Source organism: Zalophus californianus, chromosome 12 (assembly GCF_009762305.2).
Source record: "Zalophus californianus isolate mZalCal1 chromosome 12, mZalCal1.pri.v2, whole genome shotgun sequence".
NCBI classification, from domain to species: Eukaryota; Metazoa; Chordata; class Mammalia; order Carnivora; family Otariidae; genus Zalophus; species Zalophus californianus.
In genome coordinates, this window is record NC_045606.1 from 35875254 (window position 1) to 35895304 (window position 20051).

The following is a 20051-nucleotide window of genomic DNA, read 5'->3' on the forward strand; positions in this document are numbered from 1 at the left end:
ATTTGTGTTTCCTTGGGATCCTTGCTTTTTATGTCACACTTACCTACAGAAGTGATGATGACTGTGAAATGAGCTTCATCTCGCCGTCCAGTTACATTGTTGTAAGCGCAGCACATATAGTCAGTTGTCTTCTGGCCTACTTTCTCAGATGCAACTTCCAAGCGAGGCCCATGCTTGATGACATATGTTGTATTGTCAGTCCTCTGGATCCAGGAGTAGGTGTTGGGGGGATAAGAATCAGCAGAACAATAAAACAAGATGGCCTCTCCAATGTCAACAGTGAACACTTCCCCTACTTTTAGCCCTTTGTCAGAATTAACTCGAAGTCCATAAGGTCCATCTGCATTGATAGAAAAAAGAAACAAAGGGATAGTATAAATAATCACAACATAGTTATAAGTTTGGGAGAGCTCAGAAGCATTTTACTGTCCATGAAAGTCTTCAAGTTAAACTTGGGCAAATCGGTCCTTATTTAGATTCCCAATAAATTGTGAAGACTAAAAATGTGTTATTCTGATATCCATGACAATGGAAATTATTTGAAATGTGATTGAACTTATCTGAGATAGTAAAAGCCTTGCAACTTAGTATATAATTTTAGAGACACTGCCATCATAACTGTATGCTAAGCTTTTTTTTCATCATCACGTTTTTAAAGATTTAAATTCAATTAGTTAACATACAATGTATTATTTGTTTCAGGGGTACCAGTCAGTGATTCATCAGTCTTATATAATACCCAGTGCTCATTACAACACATACCCTCCCCAATGTCCATCACCAAGTTACCCTCCCTCCACCCCTCTCCCCTCCAGCACGTATGCTAAGCTTTTGAGTAATTAATGTATTGATAAATCTGCAATCGTGTTAGACAAGTACCATCCTTCTGAAACCATAATTGTACTTGAAAGCATATTAGAAATAGATTATGGCCATTATTTTCTCATACTTTGAGTATTATCTGTTTTTTTCAGTACTAAGGTAGGTCATGCAAATATTAATAAAATACATAGTTTCACATGGAGCACAGATTTGTGCAAATAGATACAGAAGTGTCCTGTATTTTCATGACACATTAACAATTAAAGAATTTAAAAAACTTTTCCCTGCAAACCAAGCTTAGAATCCTGTTTGGAAAAAATACATCTTCATTATCATTAACAAATATTCATTGATCATCATAAACTACTTAATCATGGATATCCCATGGTGTTTTTCCTTACTGCTATTGTCTTGTGGCATTTTGCTATGTCCATGGCACAAGACTGCCTGTAGATGAAGACATATTTCCCATTGCTTTCTTCAGAAAATAAAGACAGAGATTGAAAAAATTTCTGAGCTAGATAAAGTCTTTCTTGTTCAGTCTAAATCCTGGTTTAAATTCTAAAAACTTTAAGGTTTAGACATGATTGTGTTCCGTTTTCAGCTGATCATCACCTACATCTGTTGGCTACTTTCCATATGAAAGCACTTTAAGTACTTACACAGACAACTACATTTAATTTTTAAAGTGACCACATGAGGTAGAATTTATTATTCTCATTATAAGATGAAGGAAGAGACATTTAAAAATTAATTTTCCCATGGTCCAAAGTTCTTATATAGCAGAGCTGGAACTCTAAAATATATGCATTTGATCATTCATATTACCTCCCAAAAAATGTATGTCATATAATTTTCTATATCAGAATAGTTTCTTGTTGTGTAACTATAGTATTAGCTCTATAATAAGCTAAAATTGTCTAATTATATATTAATTCTGTATTCAGTTAATCAAGTAATCAATCAACAAATTCTTGTTTGAGAGATACTGTGAGATAATATATTTAATATGAGAGAAAAAATGTATAAGATACAGTTCTTACTCTCAAGGAATTAATAAAATGGAAAAGGCTATGGATGGTTTGCTCAGTAATAACCTAATCTCAAAGGTTCTGATTTTTTTTTAAGATTTTAGTTATTTATTTGAGAGAGAGAGACAGAGAGTGAGCACAAGCGGGGTGAGGGGTAGAGGGAGGAGGGGCAGAGGGAGAGGGAGAAGCAGACTCCCTGCTGAGCAGGGAGCCCGGTGTAGGGCTCCATCCCAGGACCCCGGGATCATGACCTGAGCCGAAGGCAGACGCTTAACCGACTGAGCCACCCAGGTGCCCCGGTTCTGATTTTTTTTTTTTAAAGTACTATTTATCTCTCATTATAGGGAATAATATGATGTAATGATTACACAGTAGTCATTATCAGTTATCACTATGTTAAATCCTGATTTTGTCAATAATTATTCAAGTGTTCTTCAGAAATCATTTAAACTTTCAGGTCTCAATTTCCTCACCTTTGCTACAAAAAGGTTGACTGCATGAGTGGTTGCAAAGTTCTTTATCCCTTTGAAATACCTTTGAATGACTGATGCCATGCTAAAGCTATTTTGGATACTGGCAAACCAACCTTAATTTTGCAGATTCCCAGAGTGGTTCTCTTTTGTGTCAGCATTTTCTGACCAATCTACCACTGGGGAAACACATTTCCTAAGATAAAACAGAAACTGAAGATGCAAAACAATATATTATATTTGGCTAGGGAGCATGAACTTTACACATATTTGCTTCCTAAAGATACAAACTTCTACAGGGAAGTTATAGATTTACACTAATATGTATACATGAGATGATCCTGATTTCAGAAGCCAAATAAAAACGTTAGTATCTTCAAATGTAAAGTAATCAGGAACAGGAGATGGAAGGTTATAGTGAAGAGAAATGAATGCCCTTTCCCGCACTGTACTAGCTGCACTAGAACCCTGTCATGTGGCTCTCTCATTTCAGGCTATGATACAGTCTCTGGGGAAAACCACTCTTTCAGAACTGTGTGCTAAGTGGAACCCTCTTATTCTGAATTCCACTAAACAGTAGGTTGTGTAATGGGAACGAAGAGTTGTTTTCACTCAACCAAAATCAATACTGAGATGTCACTGTGTGCATAGTATTGTTCTAGGCATTGTGGGAGAATCCGAGTGTCATAGACATGATTCCTGTGGCTGTTCTCGCAGGCCCTGTTCAGCAGCAGAGTCCCTTCAAGTTGTTAGCATTGACAGAACATTAAAGAAGCAAAGACCACCAACTGGTAAGTACTGGTTATGGTTCACATAGTAGGAAACCAAGAGGAAGAATCAACTAAAGTTTGGAACAACAAGAGACCCGAGTCTGTGCACAAAAACTAAAGTCTAAGAGAGCTTTTCTGTGAGCAGTGATAAACAAAAGTGTGGTCATAAAAATACAGCCATTCAGTTTAAGTCTGTCTTCATTGGCTTTCAGGGTTTACAGAATGTGACTATAAAAACAAATTGCTTGATAATTTGACACACATAAAAATGAGTAATATTCTTTTCAGTGTGCTGACATTACTCAAAACTTTTTTGAGAACTCCTCAGTTGGAATTGCCTTAGGACCCTGCAACATAATGGAGTAGACTCAAAAGTAGTAATTCTTTTATTTTGGAGAATGGGCTCAATTTGTAAAGGAAGCCCATAGTCACTTATGGCCAAATTTGGTGAATAAGGTTGATTATCTAATTTAATAATATTGTTCTAGTTTAAAATAAAACATGCTTCTAAGAAAGGAATCTCAGCTTATCCTCCCTATACATATATGTATTTTGATTTGGCTACTTCCCCATTTGTTGGGTTTCATGATTGACATAAACTTTTCTCCTCTGTCTTAATTATATGCTATATCTGCTTCTTCAGAGTTAGCTTCAAAATCCTTCAAACTTTCCCAGCCCTCATACAAACATTTCTCCCAGTTCTTGGAACCTAATACCTTGAAGCATTTAAGTTCCTTGCTTTTGGTATGATTTCTTAAAAATATAACTTACTTTATCTGATTATATAAGAAATACATGTTTATTGCAGGAAACCTTGAAATTCAGAGATTCACAAGGATGGAAAGAAAACTCATTTGTAATTTTACCATTCAAAGAATGAATATCCGATTTCAGTGTATGATCTTTCAATCTTATATACGTCTGTCTCTCACACACACATCTATCTCCTTCCTTCCTTCTTTCCTTCCTTCCTTCCTTCCTTCCTTCCTTCCCTTCCTTTCTTCCTTCCTTCCTTCCTTCCTTCCTCTTTCTCTCTATACACTGCTTACAGTGTTTTCTTCTTACTACACTACACTTACTACACTATGATGTTATTTCCTTTTTAGCACTTTAGTCTGACCATCTTTTACTTTGAGGTGTAGCTGAATGCATTATTCATGAGAATGGGCAATCCAATTGAAGACATTTGGAGTGACTCAACCAGTGTGGCCTCTGACATCGAAAATGAAAGCAGAAGGATAATTCTATTTTGACTTTGGATTATGGTTCAGTTTCTTGCCCTGTGGCAGAGAACTCCCAATAGAAATAAACCTTTTGCCTCAGAAATGGCTGTTTACTAAGTGATTTGTAAAATCACATATCATCTGTTCTCTTTAACAATTTATGGCTGGGTGGGAACAGTACCGAAATTTCCATCATGATGCTGCTTGCAACCCTGCTTGGGAGCAGATGGTAAGTATTTACTGTGAATGACCTTTTTTTTCCCTTTAATTTTTATCACTTAGAATACTTCCCTGCAGCAGTGCCATATGTTGCACACAAAATGCAGTGGTTACTGGGTTATTATTTACAACGAAGCTGGAAGGCATATACATTTCATGGACTATAAGTAGGTATTTGTCTGAATTACTGACTTGACGTTCTATTCCAAACAAGTCCATTACTAGGTTATGACATCATAACCTCATACATACATGGCCAGTCCTAATAGATTCTGTTAAACTTTTTCTGCCAAAATAAAAAATAATTCCTGCTTTCATGAAGGAAGCTGTCACAGAAACAGTGCCTTAAGAAAACAGAGTCGTTAACTAATGCTGAAATTCTAAATTATGATGTGGACCTCCATAGGGGAATATTGGAATATGACATTTTTATTGAGAAACTTTGCTAAAGATCAAAAACAAAAACAAAAACAAAAAATAAAAGGCCAAAGCACTATAATTAGGAAGCTGTTATCTTATGATGGGAATTTAGCCTTGCATCATCAAGTAACACTGGAATCTGAAAGGGATATGAAGAAAGATCATCTGTTCCATTTTAGTCAAGTTCAAGAAACCTGTATTGAGTTCTTAATCTGTGTCAAGTATTGCCCTAGGGATACAGAGATGAATAACACAGAGTTCCTATTTGGGGTCGGAGTGCTTATGAGTAGAAAGACTCCAGTGCAGTGAGTACCAGGAAAGAAGGTGTTATAGGAGCACAGCGAACCTCTTAGTCACACTGAAGAGCTGAAACAAGTTGGGGATGGGTGCCTGGGTGGCTCAGTCGTTAAGCATCTGCCTTCGGCTCAGGTCATGATCCCAGGGTCCTGGGATCGAGTCCCACATCAGGCTCCCTGATCGGCGGGAAGCCTGCTTCTCCATCTCCCACTCCCACTGCTTGTGTTCCTGCTCTCGCTATCTCTCTCTCTGTCAAATAAATAAATAAAATCTTTAAAAAAAAATGAAACAAGGTTGGGGCAAGAGAGCCTTTCTGGAGAAGATGATACTATGAAGGGAGAAGAGGGTGTAGCCAGGTGAAGAAAGAGAATTGGGAACATCAACCAAAGCATATATTCCCAGTTTGTATAGAATGACAAAGATTGCAAAAATGTTGATGCTACATCAACAGAAAGGATAAATGACAAATCTTCACATTACATACTTAATTATTGTAATCCCAAATTAAACTAAACTGAACAAAAGATAAAAACAAACAATAAAACAGGGCTAAAATAGCAATAGAAAGAAAAATGTAAAAATTCATGAGTCTGAAAAAAAGTTAATGAGTCTGGGTTGTGTTTCTATATGTTATGTGATAAGTAATAATTGTTTAGCACAACCCAGACCATGATGTTTGATTTTTGAATCAAACAAACTATGAGTGGCTGAGTGAATAAGTGAATGAATGAAGGTCAGTAAGATGAGATTGTTGACTAAGTGAAGAGTTTTGCATTTGAATGTAAAAATAGTCAAGAAAGTAAATTAATAATACTATATTCACAATTACCACTTAATAAGAGTAATCATTGTTGTTAAACCATCTAGATAATTCATCTTTACAATGCAAACTTGTAAATTTTCCAAATGTTTTTCTTCCTACCATCTACCATTAGTCTTTACTCATGACTGGTGTTTCTCTGAGATTTCCATAGACTATGTCTAAAAGAATGTAAAGAAAAAGGTTCAGTCCATAATGAAGACATATTCTGTGAAATTTGAATTTATTTGGATGGGGATATTTTCATCCTTTAAAATAACACAGGAGGGCACCTGGGTGGCTCAGTTGGTTAAGCGACTGCCTTTGGCTCAGGTCATGATCCCAGAGTCCTGGGATTGAGTCCCATGTTGGGCTCCCTGCTCTGCGGGGAGGCTGCTTCTCTGCCCCTCCCCTGGTGCATGCACTCTCTCTCTCTCAAATAAATAAATAAAATCTTTTAAAAAAAAGAAAAGTCTTAGTCTCACTTTGACAGATTAAAATAAACTATATAGCCAAATAAGAGCGTATTTAAAGATGCAAATGATACTTTCACGTAACTGTAACTATTTATGCAATTTCCCCCAGGAATTTCTCATTTAAATCTATAGCTAGAGTTTAAAGATAGGCAAATAGATGGAGAGACAGATAGATGTTAAAAAAAAAAAACTGATGTAAAGAAAATATTTTCATGTAAACAAAATAATGTTAACTACTGGTAATGTTTGGGAAAGAAAATGTTCTTCTTAAGGTATTCCTTCCATTTTCTCTTTGTAGGCATCTTCTAAATGATCCAGGCTCTCCATAACTTCTTGCTGCCATGTTCCCAATTATGTCAGCATAGTTTTGGCTCACAGGAAAAAAATAAAAAAACAAGAAAGAAAGAAGTGGGGAGGGGAAGAGCTAAGATCATTGAGTTCTTCCCATGTGCTACTCACTGACTTCTTTATTCATAAAATCTCACCTAATCCTCCCGATCCAACTTGAGACAGGTATTAGCCTTATACAGAGGACAGTGGCGATAAGGAGAATGAGGACACTGGTGCACAGAAAAGGGGGTCACTTGCATATACTGCTAATGGCAGAACCAAGGTTTTAGCCCAGGCAGTCTCAGTTTTCAGCTCAGGCTCATAACCACTGTGCTCTCCACTGCACTCCCCAAATGACATGATGTTAACTAGAATTTAATGTGGTTGAAACAAAAAGATCATCAGTTAACAAGGAATGCTCCAGCACAAGCTCACTTCTTGCTGTCTCTGACCACACTGAATGACGGTTCCTTAGGTTTAATATTCAGTAGATGATATCTGGCTGCTTTAATATCTTTTTTTTGCATTTTGTACTTTTTATGTGAATGTAAACCATTTAGATCAAGTAATAAAGAATAATGTAAAGATGTATCTGCATAGTCCTAGATTTGATTCACCTTGCCTGCTCACATTTTTTTTTCATTGTGCTTAAATAACTTCAATACTTAGGTCTTGTGCTACTTGCAGTTGAATGGAAATGTTAATTCATGTCAGAATAAACTTATTCCGTCAAGAAGATAACTACACTTATAAATAGACCATACTAAATCTGAGTTTTTCACTCCAATACAATGTTATCATGCAGATAGGCACAGTTTAAACTTCCTTTGTGAATTTATTTCTCAGTCTATGCATTAAGGCAGACAGAATATTTTCACAATGTCATCTGAATATAAAATTATATAAAACTATAAAAATATAGCTAAAAGTTCTGCTATAAAAATAATGCCATTGTTAAACATAATGCAATTAATAACTGTAACAAATCTCAAGTGAGTTGCTTGCAGTGTGGGTGTTGTGGTATTTCTTGGTGAGAAACTGTAATTTCCTCCTTCTTCAGCATTTTTAATATAATTTCTTCTGTTTCCAAATGAAGGGAATGGTTCATCTTTGAGACAGTGAATTCTGGACTAGGTTGGACTAGGAGTTAATCCTCTTTGGTTCCCCTAAACCAAAAATGACTTATACAGTGTATGAAGTTTTTTCTATTTCCATGTGGATAATACTTTCCAGAAAAAAATATTTTGAAATTGCTCTTAAATATGTTTAATCACTGTATATAGTTCAAAATTGGTGACTTTTCCTTTCTGTATTATTGGTTAATAAAATGTATCCAACTTCCCTTTTTTCCTTTCCTATATATACCATTTCTATTATTGTCTGAAGTTTGTGATCTATCTTGAAAACGTGCTCTCTTGACATTTTTTGATTTAGCCTAGAATATGTGTGTCTAAATTTTAGCTTATAAACCATTCTCTAGTCTTTTTTTTTATTTGAACCTTTGTTTAAAAAAATAATTTTTTTCTCATTGTTTACCATATAAGGTCTGGTGTTCAAAGCTCTCCATGATTTAACTCAAACATATCTATCTGACCATCTAGTCTACCATGCCCCTTGCTGTATCCTTCACTCTAACTAAACTTGACCATTTGCCTAAACTTTGACCTCTGCTTTGGGTTTGGGTTCCTGCTGTCCCCCATTGCCTAAAATGGTTTTTCCAGACACTGTTACTTGCCCCAGTCATGCCCATTGTTCAAGATTCATCCCAAATGTTACTTCCTACAATAACCATTCTCTCTAGCCAGAAGTAATATTTTCCTTCTCTGAATTTCATAGTCTCATAATATTATAGTGATAATCATGGCTAATAGTTGTAGAATACTTACTATCAGTTACTGTTCTAAGCAATTTGCATGTAGTAACAGATTTAATCCTCACAGCAACTCTATGAAGTAGGTATTACTTGGTATTATAATCGTATTATCATCATTATAGGGATGAAGAAGCTGAGGCACAGAGAGGTAAGGTAGTAGATACAGGATTTGAACCCAGGCCTCTGGCTCCAGAGTTCTTGCTCCTAGCCATTATGGTCGTTTGTACACTTCCCTATAGTATTTATGACATTCTATTTCACACATTTTATTGTGCATATTTTCTCACTTCTGCTTAACTATAGGATAGCTTCCTGTTTCAAGAGTCAATGATTCCATTTTTCTTGGCTTAATTTTGCTGACTCAAGCAAACCTTACTGGATACCTGAATCACACTATTTCATTCCTCTCCCTGCAGCTGCTTTTCCTGCCCCAACCCTGGAGCTCAGTTTTACTGCTGAGCTTTATTTAGTTGGAAAAGCCTACATTTTGTACATATGCTGGTGCTTTTTTCCAAAAAGTTAATAACACACTTCCTCAAGAGGACTCCATCAATTTTCTATTGAAGAAAATAGAACCAGTAATATAAACAGCCTCTGTTTACTGAATGCTTGTTTTGTGTCAGTCATTAGCTATTTTTCAGATACCTTATTGAGCCATAGCAATGTGGTGAGGTAGTTTTAACTATCTCCATTTTACAAATGAGGCTCAGAAAGGTCAAGGAATTTCTTAAGGTCATATGAGTAATGAGAGAACCCATCTCCTACTTAGGTCTGTCTACCTCCTAAACACCTAAACACTAGGTTTTGGGGCCTCTCCTAGTATTATTATACAGATATTATTTGACGAGTAAGTAGATACAGTTAATTCTGCCCAGTGGTTCAACTAGCTGAAACCTCTACCCTCATGCCACAGGGTTGAGAAGTTTTTCTTTACCATGCCTCACTCTTTTTGTTACACTGCTGTTGTGGCTATGTTCTAAGCTACATAGTGACGGATGAGAAGACTTCCCAATGTGCTAGGTCATTGGTTCTCAACTAGGGGAGATTTTGCACCCCCCATAACAGGGGACATACAGCAATAACCAGAGACATTTTTAGTTGTCACAATTGAAGGTGGGGAGGCCAGGGATGCCATTAAACATCTTATAATACATAAGACAGCCCCCACAACAAAGATTTGTCCAGCCCAAAATGTCAGTAGTGTGGACACTGAGAAACCCTGTGTTAAGCTGAAAGTAGACTGCAAAATTAAACATACTAGAGGTGGTACTATGAAGTAGAGGGGACTGGGAAAAATAATATGATAAAGAAAGAGGGATCCTGCTTGGGCTGGAATGATAATATGACACAAACTGAAGATCTTGATGAACTTAACTCTGTGAGATTAAAGGACAATAACAGCAACAACAATGGAAAAAAAAAAACAAAGAAAATTGAAATCCGAAATAATCACCGATCCTCTGGGAACCTTATTAGCTTACTGCAGAACAATTAAGTTTTCTCTAAAAATGGAGCTGAGAAAATGGGAAGAAGAATAGCCATGCTCTGGGATGTAGTACCCATGCATAATCTGGGAACATTCTTTCTTCCTGTGGTCAGCTACGGAGCACCCCCCTCCTCCAGTTTATGATCACCAATTCTTCGTCCTTAGAGTAATTAGTGCCTTCTGTATTGGTTCTCGGTTCTTAAAATTGAGTTTCCTACTTTCCACTGGAAATAAAGTCACACAACGGACCAAGTCAGAAAATGTATCCTAAAAGGCTCACAGCCAGTATCTCAACTTGATATTCAAGAAATAGGGTCATTCTACTAGCTATATTTCATGACAAAGACTATGTATAGGAAGTATAATTACAACTATACTGTTTTACAGTAATGTAAAAAACAAACGACAGTTTGTGTTGATATTCTCTGTGACCACCCTTGTGTAAACTTCCCAGAAGAAAAGTCATGAATATACATATTTTTAAAAACTTACAATATATGGTAGGCATAATGATGTCACTTTCCATCTCACTGACAGGGTTCTTCACCAGGCAACTGTAATTCCCAATATCTTCTTTGGTCACTGGAGCAATATGAAGGGTATTGTTTTGCAGAGAAAAGGAGGTGGTGGAGCTGGTGTGGACAGGCCTTTCATTTTTTAGCCACTGGTAAACCAGCCGGGTGCCCCCTTCCACGAGGCATGTCAGGGTCATGTTCCCCACATACTCCACAGCTCCAGAGGAAGGCTGAGTCTGTACAACTGGTTTCGTGACAGGATCTGCAATATCAAAAGAGATAGAAATGGTTTTTGCCACCACGGAATTATAATACAAGTGTGCGTGGTCTTTCAAATGTCAAATCCTGGAGAAATGATTCTAAATTTTTACATTTTTGTAGATGTACACAGTTCAGAAAATAAAGAAGAGAATAAAAAATAATCAATGGAAAATGCAAAATGATAAAAATATAAAAATATCATTTATAGCAGAGATAACCAAAATTCTAGAATGTACTTTTCAAGGATTTTCTAATGAAAACCTTTACTTTATAGATAATGCAGTTAGTGTAGACAACACCAACTTCCTTATTTCCTGTTCATTGTGCCTTTTCCCACACCATAAAGGTATACTCTCATGGGCAAAGTTTACATGGCATTTCCCTCTCTTGATTTGTTCTAATGTCCCAAGAATAGCTGCTTGGGGTAGATGAACCTAAATTTTTATCCACCATCTGTAAAATATAAAGCTCACATATATTACACTTGTGGAATACTGAGGGAAAGTTTTAGAGAATCACATTTTCACCACTTACTTTTCTTTTTATGTAAGTGAACTAATTATATGTTTTAATTGCTGTGCAATTGCAACATTATGTTAGCCACTTTACAAACCAAAGCCTACATTTCAACACTGATTCAATTTGAAAACAGGATAAAATGTGTTATTGTGATTACATCCCATTAGAGATATAAAAGACAAATCCAATAGTAATTCCTGTTGGAATTTCAAGTAATAGGAAAATAGTTAAAACTCATGAATCTGGTACATGATGCTATTTGTCAAATGAAGAAATCTCCAAGAATGAGTAAATATTTCCTCCCTGAGTTTTAACTGTAAAATTGTTGGGTAAGGGTTGAAATTATGTAAGTATCCACAAATATTTTCAGCAAACTTCACTAATCTTTGAGGTTCTCAGTTCTGTTTGATAAAGGACAGTGACTTGACCAGAGTTACACAGCAGTCAGTGACAAAATGAAGAGGGCCTTATATCTGGCAATGTTTCTCTCCTGCATTTTGAAGAGATATGTTTAATAATTTCCTTCTATGCATCATCACAGGACACAGAGAGAGTGAGATGATAGATAAGGGAGAAATGATTGGCTCAGATATTTAGATTTCAATTTCTTATCCGGCTTTAAATTGGGGTTGATGCATCTCTGAAGGTAAATTCCTTTTGACTCATACACTCATTTTCCTACATGGAAAAATGTACATTGGGGAATAAACAGACCCAATCCTTTAGCCCAGGGAATATAGGAGAAAATGAAAAATAAGAAAAAAGGAAACTGAAATAATTTGCAGGGGACCTAAGTAGTTCTGAAGCCTTCAGTTTTTCTTAAGATGGGTATAATCAACTTGTTCGTTCAATTTAATCTTTTAGAGTTCCTGGCAAGAACAAAGGATGTGGAATAGCTTTTGTTTACATTATTATGATTTAAAAAGGAAAAATGAGTTGTGTACATTTATTACACAGGAAAAGCTTATATTTCAAATATCTCTCTGTGTAGAAACAGATGTGGTATGGGAAAGAAGTAATGTCAAAGGTCTTTTATGGGGAGAACCAATCAGAATAGGCTGTGATCATATACATGCCTTAAAGAGTGCGACTTACATGTGGAACTTTCCCAGGAAGATATTTTACATCGGCCCTAAATCCTATTAAGACTTTTTCGTTGTGTTTTGCCAAACAGACCCAATTTTACTAGATATTAAAATGTAATGAATATTCTATTAAGTTTTGGGGAGAGATAGGATACTACCCAGGAGAATTTCATGAACATTTTCTCCTTTTCTCTTTTCATAGTTGCTGTATAGGCATCTGCTTCCATACCCTCTGCCTTTGCTTCCCTCAGTTTTTCTGGTCTCCACTCATTTACTCCACACACACTTACTGAGTGCCTACTAAAGGCCAGCATCAGCTTTTAGGAACTAAGGACAAAGCAGCAAACAATACAAAGTCCCTGCTCCCATGGACCTCATATTCTAGGTGAGGGAGAGAAAAAATAATCAAATAAAAATATATAATATATCCAGGTGGAAATAAGTGCTGTGAAAAGAATAAAACAGAACTCAAGATAGATAGTAACTCTCTCTATATATTTGTTTGGGGGAATCTCTCTCTCTCTCTCTCTCTTTCTCTCTCTGTTTGGGGGAATGAGGCTATACTTTATAAGGTGGTCAGGAAAACCTTCACATATAAAGTGACATTTTGGCTGAGATCTAAAGGAAATAGGGCAGGGAACCATGCTATTATCCAGGAGAAAAGCAGTCTAGGTAGACTGAATAGCAAGTACAAAGGCCCTGAGGTATAAGTGTGTTTGGCCTATTCTAGGAAAAGCTAGGAGGCCAGTGCGGTCAGAACAGAGTGAGTGAGGGGTAAGGAAGGTAGGAAATGGGGTCAGAGAGATGCTGGGTATGCTGGGAAGTGTCATGTGGGTCCTTGTAGGACATTGTTAGTACTCTGGCTCTTATTTTAAGTAAGATAGAAAGCCATGGGAGGGTTTTAAGCTGCAGGAAGTGGGAGTAGAAGCAGGAGACCGGGTAGTAGGCTATTAAGGACAGTCCAATTCAGAGCTGGTGGTGGGGTTGAGAGAGGAGGTAGAGGGGGTGGTAAGAAGTGACTGAACTCTATTTTGAAGGTAAAGCTGACTGGTAACTTGTGGACTGGATGTGGGGTGTGAGAGAAAGAGGGGTGTGATGTGCGGTGTGAGAGAAAGATGTGGGGTCAATGGTGATGGCAAAGTTTTGGCCTGAGCAACTGATGGAATGGAGTTGGTATTTACTAAAATGGAGGAAATTTTAAGTAATAACCTGTTAAATAATCAGGTTAAGGGGAAAATCAGAAGTTGGGGTTCGGACATAGTATATTTAAGGCATGCTACTTATATACTTCAATAAGGAAAATAAAGGTCTGAAATTTAGCTGACTCCATAATCCCTCAGAGGACATTTCCAGCAACTTCTACTGTTCCTTAAGTACAGTCCTTGAGCAAGTCTCATCCTCCCCCAAACAGTGTATCAAAATAAAAGTCTTCATGTGACAAAAACAGGGCTCTTCTCAGGGTGTGTTCTGATACTGAGAAAAAAAATTCCTCCATCTTACTGTATCAGCAACTTTATCCTTGATAGCTTCCAGGCAAACAAATAATACGTTCTGCTTATTGCTTGATTACCTTTCATTGGGCACTATGCATATACTTTACATGCATGTCTTATTTAATATTCAGAAAGCCTTGCGAGATATATAATGTAATTTGTGCCATGAAACACTGAGGTTTTGAGGGTTAATTAATCTGCCCAAAGTTGCAGAGCCAGGACCTAAAGCCCAGGTAGTCTAATCTCCCGAGCTGTTACTAACTGCCATGCTCCCAGCGGCCCAGGTCACTTAGAGTGGACTCACCATCAACGGTCACTTGTATCTTCTGACTAGCTGATAGAGTTCCATTTCCCTGAATGTTGACCTTCACGATGTAATTGCCTTCATCAGTGAATTGCAATGGGTTGATGAGCAGAGACGCATTGGGCGGCATCATGGTGAACTTGTGTTGGTATTCCAAGTCAGGAACCACAGACTTGTTCACAGAGCCCAGTAAGTATTTGGGCATCGTGTGGGGTCTCTCAAACAGCCATATGATCTGGATGTCTGATGCCACAGTGTGGAATCCATAGTGCACAGGGAGGTAGAGGGCCTGGCCTCTGATGCCATGAACGGTGTGTGAGGGCACTGTCACTTTCAGCCCTGAGCAAGCGCCTGCTACAAAGGAAAGGAAAGTTGTAATGATCCCGAGCCACATTTCACAATCTAAGGGGCAGTACAGAGAGAACCTGATCGGATAATGCTTACAAAGGAGAGAGGCTTCTAGGTACTGACCATTCTAGTACCTGCAGAGGTAAATATTTGTCTCTGAAACCTGCATTTTAAAAACTCCACCCAAAGACTATGTTGATTGAATGGCTTCTTTAAAGGCAAGATGAAAAGGAAAAGCAGAAGTTATTATCTATGGCTGTTAAAGAATAATGGGAAAAAGAGAACTGGGAAAGATTGTTAGTTCTAAAGTCCAATGAAACCTGGAAAAATTATGAAATTGTGTTTGAATCATATCATATCCCAATTAAACTCTGTGATTTGAGAAACACTGAGGAGCTACTTCCTCCTCAGAATCTCTCTCCAAAGTCTTCTGCAATGGCTTACTAGACCATTATTGGAAGTTTTCCTCTTTAGCCAAAGGCTTGTCACATGGAAATATCCCAAGGAGAATGGCCTTAAACCATTATCATTCATGATCAGTCATTTCTGCCCATAAGCAGGAATCCGGTTGGTGTGTTTGAGGAACAGCAAGAGGGAGCAGACTGGAGGAGGTGGAGGAGGTGGTAAGACAGGTCAGCAAGGTGGCTGGGGCCAGATCAGGCAATGTCTTAGTGTCATGGCAAACATTTTGGCAATTTTACCCTGAGTGAGATGGGGATGAAACTGGAGTTTTGTGAGCAGAGAGGGATATTCTTCTTCTTCTTCTTTTTTTTAGGTATACTCTAGTGATTGTGAGAATAGACCAAGACGGGCAAGAGCAGGAGCAGGGAGACCACTGAGGAGGTGACTACAATAAAGTAGGCCGGAGATGTTTGTACCGCAGACCAGTGTGGTAATAAAAGATATTGTGAGAAAGGCTGGTGGTGCTAATAGGATTTGATGACACATTGGGGTGAAATACAAGAAACAAGAGTCAAGAATGATTCTAAGGTTGTTGACCTGATCAAATGGAAGAATGGATGTCATTTATTAATGGGCAACTAATAAATTAACCATGGGGAAGACTGGGGAGAAGAGATTTTTGTGGGGCAGATTAGGAGTCAGTTTTGGACATGTTCATTTGAGATACCCATTTGACATCCAAGGGGCAATACTGAAAGGATATACTGGGTTTAAGTCAGAATGAGAGTCTGGAGGGCCTTGGGGCATGGAGCTCTGCCCAACGCATGGCCCTGGTTCCCAGCCTCCTGCCTGCCTGTGTTGTTTGGACCCATGCACTCAGTGATATGTCTGCAGGTTTCTTCCTATTTTCTGGCACCTGGAGATTTCCATACCTTTACCTTGAGCCATGATATATATTTTAAATTTTTATTTAGCACTTCTATGTATTTGCAATGAAGAAGAGACTCCTCCTTAGTTCAGACTACCATGTTGCTTGAATCCTAATTAAAAGCTATTTGCTTTGGCATCATTTTAAAAAGGAGCAAGATACTACTGACAGCATATGAACATGTGAAATAGGGAGAGAATGGGAGGAATTTAAATGTGAAGTATTTTAAACATTGAGGGGGAAAAAGAATGGAAACTATAGACAATGAGTATAGACAATACTTCTGGGGAGTTCTGCTGTGAAGGGGAGCAGAAAAATGTTCTTTTCTTTCCTCTCTGTTTCTTTGGATGGATGCTGAACAGTATATTTGTAGCTATTGAAATGATCCACCAGAAAGAAAAAACTTGATGAAGCCAAATACAGATGAGTGAAGGTGGAATAAGAAAAATCTTACGTAAGAAAAGAGAGAAATTTGGGCACAAATAGAGATATCTTACAACTTCAATTTTCTCATATACACATGTTTATTTTCTTTAATTGCTTTCCCTTTTCATCCCTACTAGAAAGAGGGTCTTTAAGCTTTATCTATCTAAGTGATGTTATAAAAGGCCATCAATATTAGGAAAGGAAAGGTGTAAAGGTCTGTTTGTGTGATGATTTCTTTGGAGAAACTGAAAGATGTAGTCTGCCACTAAGAGGAATCAAATTCTACCAACAGCAAATCTCTCTCTTACTTCCCAGGCTGGAGGTGAGAGTAAAGATTTCCATGATTTTGGTCCTCAGTTAGCTGTTAGTAGAGAGTGAGACCTAGGTCTGGCAGATAAGTTAGAGAAAAACTCAGGAGAAAGCAAGAAGATGAAGATCACAGAAGGTTAGAGGGAGAAGGAACTCCCAGATGTTCACCTGAAACTGACCATATGGACTGAGAATTAGATGACTCTATGGGCAAAATAAATATGTGTCTTATAGTTTCCTTGGGCTCTGTGTGTATTTGTGATGGACTCTGTAATTTTTTTTTCCTGATAATGGGCTGTATCTGTACATTCATTTTAGTGATTTGGTTCATAACAAAGGAGTTACAAAGGTATGAGGATTTGCTTCTGTTTCTTTTCTGGCAAGTGCAAGAATGTTAAATTTGTGGTTGTTCCTAGTTTGAATCATTAGAAAAAGAAGGAACTTGTGCTGGGAATTCTAAAGCGGAGATAAAGTGGATTGAGAAAAGGAGTAGTGGTTTCTGCAAGGCAATCATAAGAGAGAAAAAAAAGAAGAGAAGGTAAATCTAGGACTTAAACCTAGTAAAGTCTGTGATATGTGAAACAGGGGCCAACAGAAGAGAGTAAAGTTCTTCAAGCCACAGATTGAGAAACACATTGGGCATTTGGATGAGGGACCAGTAAAGGAAAAGATTCCTCGTAGCGTATGTGTTATCTGCACAAAACAACATGCATCTACATGCTTTTCATTGAAATTGGGGATAGGAAGCTCTGGACAAATTCCTGGTAAGCAATAAATAAAAACTTGTTTTTTTAATACCCATTATTACTAACTTAAAATACATCAAATATAATTTTCACTGTATTTATGAAGTGTGTTGCTGTCTCCTTTTATATTTCAGCGAATATGAAAGTATTTATGAGGTTTCACAGTTCACTCTTGATCTTGGATTTCCTTGTTCTACTCTCACCATTTAGTCATTAAATTCATCACTTGCAAATTGCCTTGAAATAAGAGATTTTAGGAACCTAATCTCTAAATTTGCAGAGAGATTTCTGTATTTGAGACTTTGATAAAGTTAAAAATTGATGAAATGCAAGGTCTTAGTAAAGGACACACCCTTGGGATAAAATGATGATTGGCCAGTTAAGTGGCCTTAGAAAAGTCATTCTAATTCTCTGGACCTCAGTTTTCTCATGTGTAAAAGGAGGGTAATATTAGATGAGGTCTAAGTCTCTCTCTACTCTTTATGTTTGTTCTTGACATCCCGAGGTGCTTTTCTCAGGGTAGCAGCTACCTTACTTTTGAAGGTGAAAGGCCCATATTTAATTGAAAGGGCCCACAGAATTTTGAAGTATTGAGTCTCAGGTTTTAGTCCACTTAAGTCACAATCCCTGGATGTCCTTCAGTAAGGCGGCGATTCTGTGTTTTTTTTACCAAGGAACCATGGGGGATGGTGGGAATCTACATCATTGCCTTGAGAATGCTCTGGAAAAAGTTTCATGGCTGCTGACTTAAAACTCGGTAGTTGCCTTTGACAGTGAGCTTGATATAGATAGCCTGAATGCAATTCTGGCCAATCTGTTCTTGTTGGGGAAGTCAGAAGTCCTTGTTTAGGGTCTTTTTTTCCCTTTTGTTTTATTTTTTAGAAAAGGGGAAGAACTGTTTTTCATCTATTTTTTTTTTTTTTTTGGTAGTTATAGTTTAAAGATTGAGATTTTAGTAGCCAGAAAATGGTTGGGAGGCACTTTACTACTATGTAGTGCTAGCATGACAAGAATAGAAATGCTGGTGACTTTTGGATCTTGAATCAGAATGTTGAATCTTAAGCATGAAAAGACTGATTCGAAAGTCTATGATTGACATTATGGGAAGCAAATTTTACTTAATGCAAGGTTAAATACAATACAGATATTGCAGCCCAGGAATAATGAACTACTTTAGAAGAAAATAACATTTTATATGGCACTTATAATAATTGTTTAAGTGGGGTGAACTAGTTCTTTGGGCTATTTTAGAAATTGTGTCATGTAATAATGCCTTAAATAATACATTGCTATCAATATCTCTGAATGTATTCAATGTTTATAATATCAAATCATATGAAATCATATCATTTAGTTTTTTCAAATATATGTGCTTTTTTCAAATATACGCACGACAGTGAGAGAGAGCACAGCTGTTACAAGAGCTCTTTCCTTAGATTGCCTCTACCATTTTATCAGATAAGTTATAGATAGCAAGTTATAAGAATATCAGCGAAGACTGTAATTTTCTTTATAGAGTATCTTATCTCAGCTACTAAAATTCTTTCACTCTGCAGGAAAGAACCTATTGATATGATGTAATCCTTAACTTGTAGTGAACTTTGGTGAATAAACAGATGATTAGATACCTCCTCTACATCTTAAGAACACACTCTTTTTTTCACTGTTGTATTTTGCACTACAGATGTGATAAATCTATGCTCTCAGACGGTACGGTATTAACTTTAAAAAAATTAGCTTCATTTTGAGAATTTTTCAAGCTCTCTTCTCTAGTTGTATGAGAAAATCTAAAGAACTAAAACTATTGATTTTAGGAAGTCAACCTCTGTGTGAACAAATAAACCTTAAGATAATAAATCTTAAAAATTGAAATTTAATTTCCTTTTGATATTCCAAATAATTGGACTTAAATAAAAATTATTAAAAAATTATTATTAGAGTCACTAATACCTACTTTTTAAATATAAAAAAAGAAAAATTCTTAGACTTTTTACATATAAGGCATTACATTAACTTGGAGAAATATTAATAATTAACATACATTATAGCAATAATCTCCCTTTTAGAGACTCCCTTAAACTGTCTAACAACAGCACTATAAACGAATGTCCAGTGTTTAGAAACACTGGAAGTCATATTGTAAAATTTATCTATATTCCAGAAACAAAAGACTCCCCAGACCAGTTTCACTGTATTGAATATAAACATCAGATTTCACAAAGTGACCTCTAGCTGTACCTTAAAATAGGTGGCATTTACTTCTCCTTTATCATGTATGATATTAGAAAGCATAACACAACTATCGTTGACTGAAAATAAACTCCTGCATCTTTAGAGAAAATAGAAACTATGAAGTTGTACTTTGAACAGACTTTACAAACTACATTTTGGGGTTCAAAATTTTTAAGATTTTTTTTCGAAAAGAAAAACAATCAGATATCCAATATTCTAAAAACAAAAAGATTTCCACATTACATATGATCTTTACAACACACTATC

At 36.8% G+C, this 20051-nt stretch overlaps 1 protein-coding gene across 18 annotated transcripts in view; it reads right to left on the reverse strand.

Annotated features, from left to right (window-relative positions):
• The window catches only part of HEPACAM2 (HEPACAM family member 2), a 43112-nt gene that overhangs the window by 15748 nt on the left and 7313 nt on the right, over positions 1 to 20051 (reverse strand). For 16 of the 18 annotated variants that reach the window (XR_003516438.1, XR_003516439.1, XM_027573770.1 and 13 more), the window contains 3 exons: positions 14394 to 14747; positions 10709 to 10993; positions 44 to 340 (listed from right to left, as the gene is read on the reverse strand). Coding sequence is in view for 16 of the 18 variants with exons in the window: in XM_027573770.1 (XP_027429571.1) it covers positions 44 to 340; positions 10709 to 10993; positions 14394 to 14747 (936 nt within the window). In the remaining 2 variants the exon portion in view is untranslated. Of the gene's footprint in view, positions 1 to 43; positions 341 to 10708; positions 10994 to 14393; positions 14788 to 20051 lie in introns of those variants that run through there. The other 2 variants (XM_027573766.1, XM_027573759.1) reach the window with 1 other exon arrangement.